Raw genomic sequence first — 20137 nt, 5'->3', positions numbered from 1 at the left:
TAAAATGAAGAAATACATGTTCGTCTGGTGACACGTGAAAAATATCGTGCATTATTTTTATAGTTACTACTTATCATGATTCCGTTCGTACGAATAATCTTAGTAGTTCAAAATTCATCAATGTTTTATCGGTTCGTTAAATATGAAAAAGATGTTATTTATCTTTTTTTTTTTTTCATTCCTGATAATATTGATGACTGTACAATGACGTCAATCATGACTTATATTTGCAAGGGTATTTATTGCCACATTATAATATATAAGAAATAATTTTTAAGCAGACCATACAAGAAAACTTCTCAACTTTGCTAAGTTTTCATGCACTGCGCTTTATTCGTTAAACCCCCTTGCCATTTTACGATAAATTAGAAACATTATGAATTATTTTCACTTATCCAATTTTACAATATGGATACTTACAATCGTTATTCACCTTAATATGTTATCGGTAATATCAGAATTAGTTCCAATTCAGAAAGATGATCCAAGTGAATGGCGAGAATATGGACCAGAAGGTAAATAAAATATATCGACATTAATTATAGTATAATCAAACTTTTCAAAGGTGAAATTTCATAAATTTATTCGCAAGAATTCAATCATTAAGTTTATTCAATAGAAATATTGTAATAATCTCAAACATATGTTTGACATTTTAAGCCAACTTCCTGGCATTTAATAACATATACGCAATATCTATCAATGAAGAACTACTAAATGGTAATAAATACTGCTCTGGTCGATGTGATAATATTAATCCATGGAATCGTTATTGGGCTGCATATTATTTAAGTTATCCAAATACTTGTAAAGGATATATTCATTACTGCTGGTTCAAAGCCGTAAGTCAAAATTTGTATTTACAACATTATAACGAATGAGAAAAAAAATAAAATATACTAACTCATTGAGAATTAATCAGAAAACCGAAAACCGGAAGGCAGTAGAAGCGGAACTGGCTGACGCAAGAAGCGCAAGGCGTACACCGTACCGTTTTAATCAAAGATTTATTCGAGAACAAGAACAGAAAATACTGAATAAATTGGATCATACGGGTAACGATTGCTACTGTCTTTGCGAACGTTATTATAATTATCAAAATAATCCGCGTGGTGATTTGATTGATTCTATTTGTTATGATCCAGTTTCAGTTGATGACGGATAGTGAGTTTTTGTATTCAATTATCAATTAAATAATTTTTTTCATAAGTGCTTCTAAGAACTTTGGAGTACATTTTATTAATAAATAATTTTTTTTGTGTTGCAACTGGCGTGAGATTTAATAGACATGGTAACATAGTTTATCTTCAACTTCAACAAGGTATATTATCAAGAGGACGAATTGATCCTGCTACTTTGAAGTGGACAACTGCTAATAACTGTAATTTAATAAAGAAATTGATCTCTAATTTACGAAACGACGGTACCTACGATAAACTTGAAATCATATTAGAAGATATGACTTTACCAGAAAATGCAGTTGTTACAGGTCGCTATATAGTTATATAATAGTTTGTATAATAAGTATTGCTTGTAACGATAGTTTTCAAAAAAATTGGATTATTCAAATTTTTAAACAGGTGTTACGCTGGGTCAATCATTGCGCGGCCGTACTATTGATGACAATGGCGATTTCAATGATAATATGGATGAAATTGTAAAAAGTAGTCAATGCCATGGAAGGTAATTATATTAGTAATAATATATTCTTTGAAATTTTACTTGGAATAAGTTTATGAGTGTCATAGTCAGTGCTGTGAATATTTTATCAGCTAGTTTATTGTTTTGTTTTAGTACCACTGACTTGGTGCATGGTCATTCAAATCTTCAGCCATCTACGTCTTTGATAGGAAAGAATAACGAACTCAGTAAATCATGCGAACATAAAATAGTATTTGGTGGAACTGCTGAGAGTTCAGATCAAATACAACACGTTGTTCCGTTTGTTGATTTACAGGCGATCGTTACCGATCAAAATTCACCTCAGCCTATTCGTGGAATCGGCTGGTATTATCGCGGTCATCCTGGCTACGGAGGATACTTGGCTGTAAAGATTTTCAAATAATTGTAAATTTCGGTGAAAAAAAAAAAATAAATGTCTCCACTTAATAACAGTAAAATAAATAAATTTAAATAAACTGAGAATAAAAGACTTTTTTTTTTTACTATCATAAATTTATCTCATTGACTTTGAATAATTGTACACTGTAAAAAGAGCGGTGTTAAAAATGGACTCATTTTAACGCCGCCCAGTGTTAAAATAAAATTACACCGGTGTAGGAGGAGCAATTCACCGGTGTTAAAAATACCGGTGTTGAATCGGGGTAACCGGTGTAAAAGCGGAGTAATATACCTGTGTAAAAGCAGGGTAAACTGCGTCCGCTTGGAGTATTGACTTTAAAGATTGTAAAACACAAAAAATGTCAGTTCTTTATGAAAATTAATAAAAAATATCATTTATTAACAAGTATAGTGATCGAGTAAGTAAAAATATTCACAAAGTAAAATATTTTAACACCGGTATAGAATATTTACACCGGCAGCGGTGTTATTTTAACACCGGAGAATTTTTTTTAACACTGGTACAGAATATTTACACCGGCGGCGGCGTTTTTTTTACACCGCTTTCGGTGTTGAAATTTAACACCGCCGATTTTAACGCCTACACCGCTTGGACTTACCCCGGTGATTTTTTACAGTGTATATTAGTTACAATTATATATGTCTTTGGAAAGTTTACAATTATTCATCTTTATAAAAAGAAAATCAATTTTTAAAACGGCATTATGTAAAAACCTAAATTTTTTCAAGATGATATTTGTGGAAAATTACAACATAAAGAAATACATGTTCGTCTGCTGACACGTAAAAAATACCGTGCATTATTTTTATAGTTACTACTTAAAAGCAAATTTTAATGCTTTTTTAAGAAATGAATATTTGTATTCGTCCAAACTATCGTGACTCCGTTCGTACAAATAATCTTGGTAGCAAAAAATTCATAAACATTATCAAAAAATTTATCGGTACGTTAAATACGGAAAAAAATAATAATTTTCTATTTTTACCGCACGATATTGATGATTATCATAAGCTTTATCATGAAGAATACATGAAATTTTCTGAAAACGTCCATGGAAAATTTTCTATTTCGTCTTTAAATTCCGTCTTAGATTTTTTCTTGCCAATCAATTCGGAATTATTTATTAAAGTGAAAATCGATCAAGATAATATATATCTTTTCTCCCAATAAAGTTTTTTTTTTAGCTTAAACAACTTTTTTTTTTTTTTTTTTTCGGTTGAAGTATACAAAAATTCACGCGTTAAAAAAATAGTAGGTACATATAAGTAATAGACTCACGAAATATCATAGAATAAATAAGTAAAAAATTCTGAAAAACATCAGATTTTTGCCAGTTAATTAAACAACAAAAATTATAACCGATCAAAAAAATAAATATTTATATCCACTGAATAATTTCTTAAAAATTATTATTACTATTTTATTATTATTATTATCATGTCGTTTTAGTAAAATGCTCAGGGGGTTATCCCCGGTAGTCCGACTCTACCGAGGGCCTCACCTGAGCGCCAAATCGTTACTGCTGCGATGCTTCATCAACAAGATGATCAGTATGCGCAGCAGGCCAAGTTTCGTTGCCTAAGTAGGCGGAGGGACCCGAGAATAACAGTTATTATTATTATTATTATTATTATTATTATTATTATTATTGTTTTGTGATTATAATAAATATTTTTTTACAATTAAAATGATAAATCAAAAATATTATCAAATGTATTCAATTATTCCAAAAAATAAAAATATTTTTATTAAAATAAAACATTATTCTACAATAAATTTTCTTTATAAATCAAATTCTTGAGAATTTTACCCAATAAAATATGAAAAAGTTTTAATAAGTGTTTTTCATTTTCTATTGAAAATTTTTAAAAACCCTGAAATAGTTTTACTTAATCTTTCAGCATCTCCATCCAAAATTTTTAATTTCTCTGAAAGAGTTTTATACAAGTGGCCCAATTTAGGCAATGAATAGGTATTTTTTATAATGTTTAAAAATTTTTCAGACTTTTTCATAGTTGTTCATTATTTTTTCGGCAAAAAATTCTTTTTTAACTTTTTTTTTTTCATATTTTTATAAGACTTTTTCATAGTTTTTTCAGAGAAATATTTCCACATTTTTCAATGAGTATTTTTAATCAGGGAGGAATATGCTTCTCTTGTTTTATTTCCGTAACAGTATTCCGTCTTATCGAATTAGGTACTGCGACATCTGGAGTTGGTGGTTCTTGTGTCAAAGGTGGCCATTTCGTGTTCTTCAACATGTCACGTTCTATTGCCAAAAATTTACGTTTTGATTTGTCGACATTGTGCCAGCGGTAGCGCAATTTGCCGGAAATCAGGTAATCAACGATGAAACATTCAACGATTAATGCAATAATCAAATTAGCTGCACCATATAGGACTAGTCTGACCCTGAATGAAGTCTCTGGTGGCATTACCAGTTCGAATTGATGAGCCAGCCAGTCGAAAGGACAGATAGCCAAGTATGAAGAAAACATTGACATCAAAATGAAGGACGCAAGCAATCCGTGATTAGTGAAAACACTTTTGCGATATGGATGACCTTTAGAAAACGTTGCGGCTAGTATGATATATTGCATTGAACTGATAATAAAAATGGTATAGTTTTCTAAACAGGAAACGTCATCTTTGTCTTCACTCTCTTCAACATTAAACTGTTTGTACCAGTCATACTGCTTGAGATTCCAGTAGCTTAAGCATTGGAAACCGGTGACGAGAATCATTTGCAAAGCGATGCTCAGTATTGATGAGGTGCTGACCAAACTAGTCGGCGGAGGATCTTTAACAAGTGGGCCATCATATGCCTGGGTACGGGGTAGAAAGAATGCAAACACTGATGTGATCAGTAAGTCGATGTACAAGAATTCGAAATCGGTTAAATTTGAATCTATATCGTATAAAATCATCACTGAGACGAATTGCGTTAGTGAATAAGCTGCCATGTACTTGAAGATGCCGAATGAGGTGGTCAATGCAGCACGACCTTCCCGGATAACAGACTGCAAGCAGGAGATATTTGTTTCCCGGCTGGTGAACGGTGACGCTACTGATGACTCTGTATCGGAGAGTGAGATTCCAGTGTGAGCAGCCTTCAGGGCACCACAGTCGTTGGCTCCGTCTCCGACCATGGCAACATAATAGCCGAGACCCTGTAACTCTTGAACCAGTTGCTGCTTCTGATCTGGTAACATCCGTGCGAAAATCGCACCACGCGTTGTTATTTTAGGAAGAAGTTCTGGGTAGTATTGTTTAATGATTGCCCAGGTTTTACCGTCAACTGCAAATACATATTTGTTAGTACTGTGCTTGTGGCAGTCGCCTGGAAGATAGAATCCCCCTGTGCGAACGAATGAACCACTTTCGATTGTTTTTAGCGAAATGATGCTATTCAAATCGGTCATTTCGCTAATGCTTGAGGGTATTGGTGATGAAACGGTATGATCACTATGGGTGTAATATAATTGTGGCTTTTGTTGACCAGTTTGTACCGCAGTTACAGCAATAACTGGCATGCCTGATTGTATCATTTCACAATCACGTGCTACAGATAACGCCGTCAGCATGTTATCGCCAGTAACCATAACTGTCTTTATTGATGCCCGATTAAGTTCTTCTATAACTGGAGTAGTTTCTTGCTTAAGTCGATTTTCTAGGATAACGAAACCCAGGAAATGGAGATCACTTTCCGCAGACTCACGGCTCAGACGCTGAACTTTGGCGTAAGTTAATTTATTGAGTAGTTTGTGTCCCATAGCAATCACACGGTAGCCTTCGGAGGTGTATTCCTGGAGAACTGAAGAAAAATTTGCAGGGATTGATTCTGGGCGTGATAGACTTTGGATCATTTCCGGACTTCCTTTGCAGTAGAGATCATAGTGCGTAGCACCCAACGTCCGGGTGATGACACTCATACGCTGTAAGCTTGATGTGAAAGGAAACTGTCTTATGATACCTATTTCCGAAATGGCGATTGAGTTCTGATGAGCTGAGGACATACCCGGCAGCAGTTCTTGAGTTTGTAACAGCCTTGAATTTTTGGGAGGGCGAACAATTGTCGGAAACATCATCGAGAACTTGGTGTTATCCGATACGTCAGGCTCTTCGAGGGTCCATCCGGTTGACTCGAACATTTTTAGATCCAGTGGATCTCCAACCAATGATCCATCAATGATTGTTATTTCATGGCAACTTACCATGCCGAATAGTAGTTCTGCGGCCGGTAATGAGCTGATTGACTTAACAGGGATGAAAAAGTTTCTTTCTGTTGCCGGAACTACTCCCCACATATCTAGACCGTCTTCCGTAAGGGTTCCAGTTTTATCAAAGCAAATGCAGTCAATAGAACCCGAAACATTGATAGCTCGAGGACTTGTGCAGTAAATTCGTTTCTTCTCAAGTCGGTTTTGAGCAACCAGGCGCCCTACTGTCATAGCAGCAGGCAGCGCTGGTGGAACAACAACAGTGATGAGATCAAGTGCTTCTAGAATAATATCACGAGCAGGTATCCCGCGCATCGATTTGGTTATCGCTGTGTAAATAGCGCTGACTGCCGCGATACACGCCAGGATTTTAACAAATTTATAGGAATCTTGCTCGAATTTGAAGTCCACTGGTGGCGGGTACATTATTGATCGCACGAGTCCTCCTTTGCTGGTAGTGAATCCCGTGCGGATAATTACAGCAAGGACTTTTTCACCTTCAAAGTATCGAGTTTGGATGACTTTCGTGCCGCAAAAGAGGGTATGACGTGCGTGTTCTTTGGTATCATATATCATATCCGCGGACGATGGGACCGGGGTCTTGGTGACGGGTACGGATTCTCCAGTTAACATCGACTCATTGAGGATACACGTTCCTGTAAGAAGAACTGCGTCACAGGGCATAAGGCAACCGTGCGAGGGTATCACTAAGATGTCGCCAGGAACCAAACGATCGGACGGGATGGAATCTGTTTTACCAGTCGTACGGTCTCGCATAACTGTAGCTACATCTGATGAATGGACCGTTGAACTCAGTTTTTGCTGGTTCTGCAATGATTAAAGCGCGTGTGGTTAGTTTTGGCTTAATTAATTGTGGCAATTGAAGGTTTATTAATAGATCGAATATCAATTGAAATTAAAATTAGATTCACTTACGCGGCGGGTTTGGATGACGGCCATCGTGATGCCGAAGCCAGACATTGTCATAACTGCCAGACCGTAGTAGAAGTAATCGTCAGCTATCCACAAGCCGAAACTGAATAATTGGAAGACGTAAAATGGATTCAGTGCCTCGAGACACAATAAATGGATGAAACTTTTCATCGGAATTTTTATTTCATTTTTCCCGTAAACGCTGCGTCTGTAATTTAAATTTTATTGTATTAGACATTGGATTTTTTTTCAGGATAAAGACATAACTTTAAGGATTTTGTAGTTTCTGTGGATACGAATGAAGATGAATTTATCACTACTAATCTTGTAGCCATGCTCATCTTTCTATCAATCAATCAACTGAAGAACTCTACGAGAAATTTGCAAAGTGCTCAAATAAATATTATTATTACAAATTTATGAATTTTACCTCAGAAATTGTTCTTGAGAAGTCAAACCCGGCATTTGGTGTAACGTTGACGTAGAAACACCAGTATCTAGACCAGCTATCTTACGAAATTCGCCTCGTTCATTATCCCAGATATAAACAAGTTTTTTGCATGTAAACATCAAAATGGAGGACACGCGTTTAAAATGTCCGCTGTGCAAGTGAACCGACAGTTTTAGAGTATCATCAATAGTTATCACGCCAGCCAGATCCGTTGAATTGACTCTAGCCGAATCATTCCAGGATTCATCAATCAGTGTCTCACTGTCCAATGCCTTTTTACTAAAATTTATTTGAACAAATTAATTTAAGAAATTAATTGGCTTAAAAAATAATTATAAATACTTACGATACATCAGCAGCAGTCAGTGTCTTTAGTTTTTTCACGTAATAGCAAGCATGTTTGCCTTGAAATCTTTCGATTAGCAACACAGTATCAGCCTCATCGAGTGAACATTTTGAATGAGTTGCTCGTACCATCAAATGCGGTACCCAATGGAATACAAGACGCAGGAGACCACCAGTTGCTACTATCAGGAACCAAGTGATTATTGTAAAGATTGTACTCCTACGGTATCTGGGAAACAAATAAATTTTTTTAGTATTTAACTTTTTTAAAATTTTTATTAGTAGTTTACAGCTTAGAGTTTCTAATTTACGAAATGTCGCCTATTCCACTCAAGTTGCAATCAGTCTTAATCAACAGTCATTGATAAAAACTGATGCATGTTATTAATTATTTATTTATTCATCGTCCACGTGGGGTAAAATGGACCGACAAAAATTCCGTCTCATATTTTTCTCCATTTTTATAAAATATTAATCGAGCGTTAGTAGAAATAAATATGTACTTTTCATTATCAATGAACTTTAAAAATATTTATTTTTGATATTTTCAGAAACAAAAGTACGAAAATTGCTGTACAATTTTTGTATATTTCAAGTTTATGAAAATTTATTGACATAGAGATCTGATGAAAACTCGATTGCCAAAAATTGGACCAAACCCAAAGACTTTCTTTTTTTTGAAAATTTTTAATTTTTACAGCGGGTAAAAGTAAAAAGTAAAAAAAGTAATTTAACAGTAGCTTTTGTAAATGTGTCAAGTAAATTCAAATTTTATTGACGTTTGTTGAGTTTCAAACAAATTCCAGGTCAAAATAAAAATAATTAAAAATAAATTACCCATAGATTTCCATCTGATCTTCTTCACCAGGATTAATATAATCCACTCCTTTTTTAAACTGCGAAAGCCCATTGCCCCTCGTACCTAAAACAGAAAAAAATTTTTCATTAACATCTTGAAAGCAAAACCTTCTTTTATTTCGTCTATTTTTGACCAAATCACAGGCTTTCGAAAAATAAATCCAACTCATATCGCCATTTCAAAAGCCTGTGACTTGGTCAAAATTAGACCAAATGGCAAGTTTTTTTTTCATTCTCATCGTTTTTAGATGTAATATTTGGAAAAAAAATACAATAAAATTATTTATAGGTGTTTTCTATTTTTTTTTCACTTTTTTAATAAAAATTCAACTTTTTTCGAGGATTGCCACTTTCAATTTTTGTTTTCTTCTAAATTTTTCAAATTCTAAGGTCTTCTATAAATCTTCAAAAATTTCCAGAGTGATGTTTTGTAAAATAAGCCCAGCTGATAAAGAATTTTTTATTTAAAATTGATAAAAAACAAAAGAAGGAAAAGTCGGCCCACTCTGGGATTGGCGGCAATAATCGCAGAATTAGTTGAAGTTTTTTTCGAAAAAATAAAAAATGAAATACAAAATGGTGAACTTAGATGGTCCAAAATAAATTCGTCATTATATTAATAAATTTTATTAATTATTTTATTGAGCTGATAATTATCTTTCAAACTTGTTTGATTTCATTTTTTTGTTTGATCCCGAAGTTTTCGTAATTGATTTAGCCGCAGTAATAGGCACGCAGTAATAGGGATAAGCCACTTTAGGCCCCGCAGTAATACATGCATATAGATTTGTCTTTAAAATGCTTATTTTTTAATGAAAATATTAGTTTATTTCATTGTTGATTGTTTTTTAAGTTAATAATACGTACAACTTAGGTATATAAAAACAAAATTATCGATATCTTGGAATAAACTTCATTAACCCTTTAACGCGTTTGGGCGCTTCCTCCACTTTGCGGCCTGTCAAGCGGTCGGCGCGTATCAGAAAAAAAATTATGAGCAATTCATAATTAAAAAAAAAAAAGAGGGTTGAATTTAATTTTCTTTTGAAACTTGAAATAATTTATTATTTTTAAAATAATTAAAAAAATAAAATTATTGAAAACATTAGCATAACATATGAAAGGGCACTAAAGGAACCCACCACATGGGTGAATTTCGGTAATGACCGAGACTGAGTTCGTAAACTGAGGTAGTGGGGACTGTGAGCGCACGCTGTTATGTAGGCTATTCCCACTTTGGCGCCGCAGACACGATTTTGTCCGACTTTGACGTTAAAGGGTTAAATTGTTTTCGAAGTGAGACCTACAAAAAACCACAGTAATACCTACACTTACCTTACAGAATCAAATACAACACAATTTGTTAAAATATTTCTGTGGGCTAGAAATTTCTTTCATAATTTAACATAAAATAAATTTAAGAATTACATTACCTGATTCACAACAACTTAGTCGTTTTAATTTGCGGGTTACACTGATTCCCATTTTTTATTCGCGTTTTTTTATTTTTGTTTTATTTTCAAATTTATTTATCAACCACGAAATGAGACGTTGGGTCTGAACACTTGTACTTTGAACCTAGTGCGGAACTAGATAAAAATTAACTCAAGTGTGGGAACACTTGAAAAAAAAAAAACTAGTATGGGACTAGTGTAAAAATCGAATTGTGAGAACACTCGTAGAACTAGTGCGGAATTAGTGTAAAAACCGAAGAGTAAAAACACTTGTAAAACTAGTGCGGAACTAGTGTAAAATTTAAGTGTAGGCCATTGTGACTTCACAGACCTCAATGGAACTACTGTACTGATTTTTGGTTCAACAGCTCCTATGATGTGTTTTTAGTCTGTCCCATTTCGTGTATTGCTTGGGGGAAAACTGCATCCAATCGGAATGTAGTTTTCTTGGGTCCTTTCCCTTTCCCTGTAGGTCGAGTCGAAAAAGTGGTAAGGGCAAAAACGCCCCCGATAATAATTTTTCTCGCCCTACTCTTCAAAATCTGTCGTCATAATTACAACAAAGATATAATCACTTAAAAGTAAACCCATATAGAACAATAATAGTTTTCAAGTTGTTCTTAAAATTAATTTCTTTCTATTAAAATTAAATTCGTCTATTCGACAATACGGGATTCTTAATAAGTCCATTGTCTTAACTGTTATAGTTTTCCAGTCTTTCTCTCAATAACTTTATCTTTCTAATCTTAAAATTTAAGTACATCATGAGCTAATGACGATTATATGTTATAGAAATATTTATACTAAAATTAACTATTCATGACTTTTACGAAAATGCGAGTCATTAAATACTTATGTATTGTACTATTGTAATACTGTATATGAGTGTCATTATACAATAATCCATATTTGAAGCATGAATGTTTTCTGGAAATAATTACACTGTTAAATTGTTACCTGACCCCTAATGAGCGATTTAATTACGGTCCGGGGAAAATTTTCGTATCTACAATAGACATGAGTTAAATTAAAATATATCGTTGTCCACAACAATGAAATGTTTTAATTCAAGAGCAACTGAAAATTTTTTCTATTTACTTTGAATATCATTGAAAAAAAAAGATTTAGCGTATTTGAATCCTTGAAAACAGTATAGTTCTTTAAGCACCCTATTTTATTCCCTTCCCCTCTTCTATAAATGTATATATTAAAAACTAGCTGTCCCCCACCCGCTTCGCGGGGCTAAAATTAAAATTTATATTTATTTATTAACAAACGATTCTTGAAAAAATTTTATATTTGTTATTGATTATTCTTTTCAAATATACTTTTTTTTTTAATATACACCTATTTATAAAATTTAATTACAATTTTAAAGCCCAACCAAATTATAATTAATTTATATAATTACACAGTAAAAAATATTGTGTAAAATCAACACAGTTTGTGTGTTAAAAACGGTTGACACAAAATTTGTGTTGAATTTTCGACACAAACTTTGTGTAACCCCTTTTTAACACAAAGATTATGTTGAAATATCGCCACAAGAGGGCGCAAAGAATCCACAGTAACTCACAAAATGTGTTAATAAAGAGTGTATGACACATTTTTTGTTACAAAATAAAGTGACACAAACTTTGTGTTAGGTTAACACACTAAAATTTTTAACACAAACCGTTTTCGACACAAATACACAATATTTTTTACTGTGTACATAACTAAATTAAAAAGTTATGACAATTATTAAATTGAAACCCATACTCTCTAAAAATGAATCAGTGAAATTCACTTCAAATTAGTGAATATTCACTGGGAACCAGCTATAAGTATACCACTGGTTGAATTAGTGGTATACTTATAGCTGTAGAAATAGTGACTATCCACTGATTCGCGAGAATTTCACTAATTCATTTTTAGAGAGTACGTCCCCGGGTCAAAAAAAAATCTTAATTATGACTTAAAATTCAAGTCAAAATCCTTCAAATTCAACTAAGTTAATTTTTTTAGTCAGTGTAAAATTTCCATACCACTTGACTTAGATTTGACTTTTTCTGGCTTAGTTAGGATCGATTTAAGACAAAATAAGTCACGTTTAGGTCAAAACTGGTTCAGTTTAATTGACTCTATTTCCTTTAGATTTAAGACAAAAAAAGTCACATTCAAGTCAGAATTGCGTCGATTTAAACACATTTTACTTAGATTTAAGTTAAAAAAAGTCACATTCAAGTCAGAATAAAACAAAATTAGACAGTTACAACGCAAATTTAAAAAATACTTACAATTAGTAACATATAATTAATGATAGTAATAATTATTCAAGGTGTTTATGGTTTAGAATATTTTCGATTATTATCAAATGGTATATTGTTTGTATCAAAAAATTATAAAGAAACATTAAAAAATAATTCTTCTTATGTAGCATTTAAATACTTGAATGAAAAACGTTTTGGTCTTTTTCATTCTTTTATAAAAATTATTGATAAAATATGCGATTATCAAAAAGTTAGTAATTATAAGCGCCTTGGCCATCATTTTGCAATAATAACTCTTCTGCAAACAAAACCTTTCAAAGAGCCTGTCATCAGACTTCTCCAACTATCACACTTATATGAATTCATTGTAACTGAAAATGTATTTGCGATTACTGTCGAAAATTTACTATCGGTATGTTTTTATATTAATACAGGTAATAAAACGTTCATTGCAGAATTGGTTAATCAATATGAAAATGAATGATATTGTAAACAAGAATTTATACAAATTCTTCAGGAATAGAATAAAAAAAAATCATTGCAATAAAAATTTTTTTAATAGTAATTTTAATTTAATCAGAAATAATTAAAAAAAAAAATTGCTATAACTAAAATTGAGTTTTAATTTTAGATTAGTATAATTAATAAATAAGTATAAAAACCACATTCGATTTGACTTAATTTTTGAGTTAAAATTAAGTCAAATATAGAACTAGATTTCGAATCGATAACCAGTTGTTTTTTTAAGACAAAAAAAGTCAAATTTAAGTCAATGAAATAAATTAAGCCAAAAAAAGTTAAGTTAAAGGAAACTAAACAATTTAAGTCAAAAAAAGTCTAATCTAAGGCAAAAAAGTTAAAAAAAAGTCAAGATTAAGTCAATATTAAGTCAAAAAAAGTTAAAATGTGGAATACAGTTGTCGGCATATCGACGACTTCAAAGGAAATTAAGTTAAATCAAGTCAAATTTAAGATTTTTTTTTTGTCCCGGGCTGACAGACCGATTTTTTAACTTAAATCTAAGTAAAATGTATTTAAATCGACGAAATTCTGACTTGAACGTGACTTATTTTGTCTTAAATCGATCCTAACTAAGCCACAAAAAGTCAAATGTCATGGAAATTTTACACTGACTAAAAAAATTAACTTAGTTGACATTTGAAGGATTTTGACTTAAATTTTAAGTCATAATTAAGATTTTTTTTTCGACCCGGGATTACTTTTTAATGTTTTTGATGAACCTATGTATAACATATATCATAAGTCAATTGATATTTCAGTAAAAGGAATAGATGAATACTTTAGAAACATTGATCAAACTAATTTATTTTATTTATTCATTACAATATCAAGTTTATGATTTAAATAACGTATAAATCAAAATCAGTAGGAAAAAACAAATTTTTAATTTTCGTATACTACTCAGAGATTCGTGTATAATTAGACAAAAAACTCTGTATTTAATGTCTTATTTGCAGTAGAACCCCGACAGTTCGACGATTCAGGAGCCTTACCTGTATTTAAATATTATTGGATCTGACCAAATATGACTTCATATAGACACATATTTTTGGATATAGTCATAAATTCTTGGATATACGTATAGCTGCTTGGATATTAATTATTTTTGCATCTATATACCCACATACATACAGTTGGGTCTGAGCAGATATAACTATATGTACTTATATATGCTTAGATATAAGTAAATCTGCTTGGATATAAATCTTTATATCTGCTTATATTTAGTTGGATCTGAGCAGATATAACTATATATACTTGTATATGCTTGGATATAAGCATATCTGCATGGATATCAATTTTTATATCTGGTTATATATAGTTGGATCTGAGCAGATTACTTATATATATATATGCTTGGATATGCGTATATCTACTTGGATATAAATCTTAATACGTCTCTATATCTGCTTCTATATGATTAGATCTGAGCAGATATAATTATATATGCTTATATCTAGCAAGACCAAATATTTGGATGTATTTGGATATAAACAGATATAACGAGATCCAGACATATCTGGTTGGATCCAAACGCTTTTTATCGGGACACTAATTTAAATGAATTTTTGAATAAGACTTACATTAGGATATTCTTTTATAGTACCCATAGTGAAAAATGGTGATATGTGTGAGGTAATTAAAGTGAATTTTGGGAAAATTTTCAATGTTGGCATTGGAATTGATTGAGATGGAAGAGTCCTTCGAATTGATTGATTAGCTACGTTTGCTCGAGACAAAACATTTTGCTTTATTGATTGGTAATTTTTCTCTGGAGTTGCTGTCATTTTAAGCAATTTTTGAACACACAACGCATCGTGATTTTCAAGATCATTACTTTCTTCATCATCATCTTGTTGAGCTGCAGCTTTTTCAGCTCTTTTTTGAAAATCTCTTTCTAACGGGAGAGCTCGAAGAAGTTCCTCTTGCTGTTGTGTTCTATGAGAAAGTGAACTTAACTCAGCAATTTGTTGATCCCGCCATAATTTAGCTGCTTCTCGTCGCCGTGCTTGTTCTTTTTCTTGTTCTTCTTGTTGCCATGGATTGGTTGCATTGTATCGATGTTGTCGACTTTGTTGACATGAACTAATGGTTGAATAGTAACTACTCATTGGAGTATCGTGCATACTTCGACTTTACCTTGAATCGATTTGCTTTGTATGTAATGGGTGAGTTTAAGTATTCAGGGGTGGAGGTGGGTGACTTTCTTTATATTCATTTTCAAGAACCGAACGGAATGGTAGAGTTTCTTTATTAATATCATTTTCATTGTGTATTCGATTAACAGTATTCTCATTCATATTGCGTTGATGGCTTATATCACTTGGATCATTTAAAAAATGAGATTTATTGTAAGGAGCTAATTGCTGATTATATTCCGTTCTTGATCGATTAAAATCTGATTCGTATTCTCTGTCTTTTTCAGCCATTTTTTTGCTTAGCACAAGATGCACCACTCTTTTTTGAAATAACGGCATATTGATTCGAAATAAGTTGTTTATTATGTACGCCATATGGATTATTTTGAGGATCAGAAGATCCATGATTCGAAGCAACCTGTTGTAAATTATAAGTTGAAGAATTCGAATCAAGACTTGGAATTAAACCCGTTTGTTTGTACATGGTTACATTGGCTTGAGCAGTAGTAGGGCGAACATTATAAGAATTTGGTCGATATTGATTAATCGAAATTGTACCTGCCCTTAACTCACGACATCGTACTTCCTCCTTCATTTCCTGTAACTTCGCCTCTTGTCTTATTATATCTCTTGATGATTGTAATTTTAATCCTTGTTGTTGAATTTGATTAGCATTGTAATTAATTTGTTGATCTTGAGAAATATATGCTGAGACGGGGCGATCTTTCCCTTGATTAGCATCCAAAACCGTACGATTTAATGAATTTTGTGAGCTTTTTGGATTTTTTGGGTATATGTTGGATTTCTAAACATAAAATTATAATAAATATAATTCCTGAATATCTTCCGGTTCATAAAAAATTCTATGACATAAACTATAAAGAATGAAGAATATTCAAAGATATATTACCGATCAATGGATGTTTGATAAAGGCCCATCTGTTTTGCTGTTGAATCTTGATGTCTGTAGATACTTAAATTCTGATAGAATTTCTCAGCTTCATTATTCTGAATATTATTTAAAGCGTTTCCCAACGATTGACTCGGATTTAAATTTGGAGAAGATCGCTGACGATTCATCAAACCAGATAGAGCTAAGGAACTAATTTCTGTTGGGTCAAGAAGGTTGTTACTTGATCGTGATCTCAAAGATGGAACTCCATTCATATTGGAGGTGGTTAAACTGGCGGTGTAGTACTATTGCTGGATAAAGTTCTGCTATACGCCGGGTTGGACACTTCGTGTTGACATCCCTAGCAGACCTGAGTTACCGTAAATTCACGGTAATTTTACCGTAAATCTACCGTAGAATACCGTAAAATTCGAGTAGATTTACCGTAAATTACGGTAAATCCACCGTAATTTACGGCAAATTCACTGTAAATTACAGTAAATCCACTGTAAATTGCGATAAATCCACCGTAATTTACGGTAAATCGGTACTTTACGGTGGATTACCGTAAATTGCGGCAGGTATACCGTAAATTTACCGTCGAATACGATAAATCTACAGTAAAAAAATTCGGGTGGATTACCGAATTACCGTAATTTACGGTGGATTACCGAATTTCCGTATTTTACGGTAAATCCACCGTAAATTACGGAAAATCCACCGTAAATTACGGTAAAACCACCGTAAATTACGGTAAATCCACCGTAATTTACGGTAGATCGGTATTTTACGGTGGATTACCGTAATTTACGGTGGGTTTACCGTAATTTACCGCAATTTGGGTCCGTTAGGGATAGCTACGGTTGTAATTGCTTATTGTCTGCTTCAACACCTACAAAATGACATTACTTAAAAATTAATATACATAACTGACAATAAAATTTATATATATTATAATGTGATTTTTTATCCCGCCTCAGTACCTTCGAGACGGATCGAAAACTACAACACAAAATACTGGTGATATATAAGGGAAAATTTTGTTGACTCGTGGCTCTGGGACTCAGTGCATCAAATGCATAAAATTATATTTATATTTCATATTTACTCTTACTCCTATTTGAACAGTAAAAGCCAAGCAATTTTTTTTTATTAAAGATTTAATATAATATTTATTTTCATCATTTTGTTCTTTCAATAATTACACTCATGCCATAAATTAAAGGAACAGAAAAATTTTAGAAATTTTTTAGTGATTTTTGCAAGACTGTAACTTCGTGAAAAATAATCGTATCGGGATTTAAAAAAAAAGCGTTTTACACTGAAAAAAAAGTTTGAGTCTTATTGGTATACACTTTTTTGATGAATTGGTATTGCGAATATGATATAAAAAAGTTCAAGTATTATCGCAATACTCTTTAACCTAATAAATGTTTACCATCAGAAACGGCAGTTGTCACTTTGCTAGCCAACAGAAACGGGTGTAGTTTGGTGCTCGCCACTAGATCGCGCCCACCACTTGTAGTGTCCCTGGTAAGAAAAACTTATTTCAGAAGTTTTATGATCCGAACTTGAAGCGTCTATTGGACAAGTTTGCCGCTGTTTATTGTCAATGAAATATTACTTTATAACTAAATTTGTATTAAAGCGAAAACAATTTTATAATAGATAAATTTATAATACAACTGTATTAACATTAAAAAGTAATCTTTGATAAAATATTTGAGCCGGCCGATATGTATTCTGCTTCAGGATTATTTTGAAACAAAAATTTTAGTTTCAAAGCAGATTTATACGAAGCGGCTTACGCAATAAATCATCATACGTTAGCGTACTTTCCATTAGTGATTTCTGTTTCAATCAATTCAACTTCTTTTGCACATGAATCACGTAATGAATCATATTTTTTATGACTAACAGCCGTCTCATTTTTTTCACACATATAACAATTAGCAGCAATCAATTTCACAATATGTTGCTTAACAGTATCAGTAAAAATCTTAAATCGATTAGATGTATTGAAATAATGAACAGCCACATTTTCATGTCCATCTTTTGTATTAAGTTCAAAACCAGAAATATTTTTTAAATGCTAAGAAATCCTTCTATCAGTGTATAAGTAAATATTTGACAATATCTCTGTTATTTCGCTCAATCGCTACTTGTAAAAGTCGTCTTTTGTTGAAAATGCCGTTGACATCAGCTCCATTATTAATTAAATATTTAGCTAGTTCTATTGCATGGTGATCAATAGCTTCATATAATGGTTATGTACCTTCACAAACATGATTTACATCGGCGCCTTTATCTACTAAATATTTCGCTATTTTCATCGTCTCTTCTCTCAATAGCTAAATGTAGTAGCGTTAAATTGTTCGAAATAAAATTTACGTCAGCATCTCTATCTATTAAATATTTAGCTAATTCTGTTTCATGGTTATCAATAGCTAGATATAATGGTAATGTATCTCCACAAACACGATTAACATCGGCACCTTTATCCACTAAATATTCCGCTATTTCATTGTATCTTCTATCAATAGCTAAATGCAGTAGCGTTAAATTCTTCAAAATAAAATTTATGTCGGCACCGCTATCTATTAAATATTTAGCTAATTTCGTTTTACGTTTACTAATAGCTAGATATAACGGCAATTTATCATTAAAAACATTATTTACATCGACACCTTTATCTACCATATATTTTGCTATTTTATCGTCGCTTTCCTCGATAGCTAAATGTGTCGTCGCCCATGAATCAGCAGTTGATCTTCGACGCTCCCGAGAACAAGACGTAAGAACATATTGTCTGAAAAATTATAATTGCGAATGTAGCAGACATCAGAAAAATTTAAAATTATTAATAAATAGAGTAAATAATAAATAAAATTAAATTTAAAAAAAATACGCTTTTAAAACATTTTGGTATCAAACTGGATTTATAAGTTATTGGCAAGGTGCGCGACGAAAACGACATCTGTCGACCGCATTAAATCATCCTCAAAAAGCACAGAGAGAATACGGAAAGTTTTTATAAACAAATAATTAAAATTTTTAAAGATTGCGAAATATATGTGTGATACCGCATTTGAAAGGTGGAAAAATATAGAGTAGATTGTACTGAAAAAAATAAGTATAAAAAATTTTAATAAATACAAAATAAATATTATTTTGAACGACATAAGGTTAGCTTGTAATAATAATAATAACAACAATAATAGTCATAATAACAAATGAGTTAAAATAATTATAATTATAATTTTTTCAAAGTTAAAATTATTAATTTGCATTAAGTAAAGAAATTGAAGTGATTTAAATTATTCGTAATTTTAAATTTTAAAACTCAACAATTAAAAATACTTTGGGTTAAAAATTTGTAATTTAAAAAATTCCCCGTAATAATTTTTAGCCAAAGATGAATATCATGGATGGAAATGTATAAAACTTGCAATTACTATTTCTGTCAGTATTTTTGCAATTAACAACACAACAACTACTTGTTCTTATTTTTTAACATTGCTTTCATTTAACTATTCACAAGACAAGTGCGATTTAACGCGTATTTCGTCCACTGCAGGCGCTACAATCGATTCGATTGTCCTCACCCTATACTCCACACCCTGCCAATAAAGTAATTATTCAAAGTTTTATACAATTTATATTTAATTAAGTTTCTGTAGTGTTGACGTAAGTAGGAGAGAGGGGGGAAGGGGGTACTTGAGGAATTACTGAGTTTTCGAGGACTAAAATACGTTAAATCTTTTTGTTTTTAATAATATTCAAGGTAAATAGATAATGGGGTAAAATGGGGTACCCTTTAAAAAAGTTAAAATAAAAATTTCTGAAAGTTAATCAAATTTCATTAAATTAAATTTTTCATATGTGATATACATAAAGAAAAATTACATTTCACATCATTGGTGGATACGAAGGCAAAAAAAAAATTTTTTTTTTGTGGGGCAGAGAGGCCCCCTCCAAAAAATGATAAA

The 20137-nt window shown here is 32.0% G+C and overlaps 2 protein-coding genes across 2 annotated transcripts; one reads left to right on the top strand and one right to left on the bottom strand.

Moving 5' to 3' along the window:
* Positions 1 to 1276: 1276 nt before the first annotated feature.
* Positions 1277 to 2133, top strand: LOC130663693 (uncharacterized). Its single transcript, XM_057463096.1, has 3 exons — positions 1277 to 1489; positions 1581 to 1683; positions 1795 to 2133. The coding sequence occupies exons 1-3, from the start codon at positions 1459 to 1461 to the stop codon at positions 2063 to 2065; spliced, it is 405 nt and encodes a 134-aa protein (XP_057319079.1). The 5' UTR covers positions 1277 to 1458; the 3' UTR covers positions 2066 to 2133.
* Positions 2134 to 3961: 1828 nt separating this feature from the next.
* LOC130663533 (polyamine-transporting ATPase 13A3) lies at positions 3962 to 10667 on the bottom strand. Its single transcript, XM_057462797.1, has 6 exons — positions 10324 to 10667; positions 8870 to 8954; positions 8034 to 8261; positions 7667 to 7966; positions 7240 to 7444; positions 3962 to 7131 (listed from the first exon to the last, which is right to left on the bottom strand). The coding sequence occupies exons 1-6, from the start codon at positions 10373 to 10375 to the stop codon at positions 4219 to 4221; spliced, it is 3783 nt and encodes a 1260-aa protein (XP_057318780.1). The 5' UTR covers positions 10376 to 10667; the 3' UTR covers positions 3962 to 4218.
* Positions 10668 to 20137: the final 9470 nt, after the last annotated feature.

The sequence above is a fragment of the Microplitis mediator genome, chromosome 2, assembly GCF_029852145.1.
Source record: "Microplitis mediator isolate UGA2020A chromosome 2, iyMicMedi2.1, whole genome shotgun sequence".
NCBI lineage: Eukaryota > Metazoa > Arthropoda > Insecta > Hymenoptera > Braconidae > Microplitis > Microplitis mediator.
Note: the sequence above shows the minus strand (reverse complement) of the source record. Positions and strands in the feature narration are given on the sequence as shown.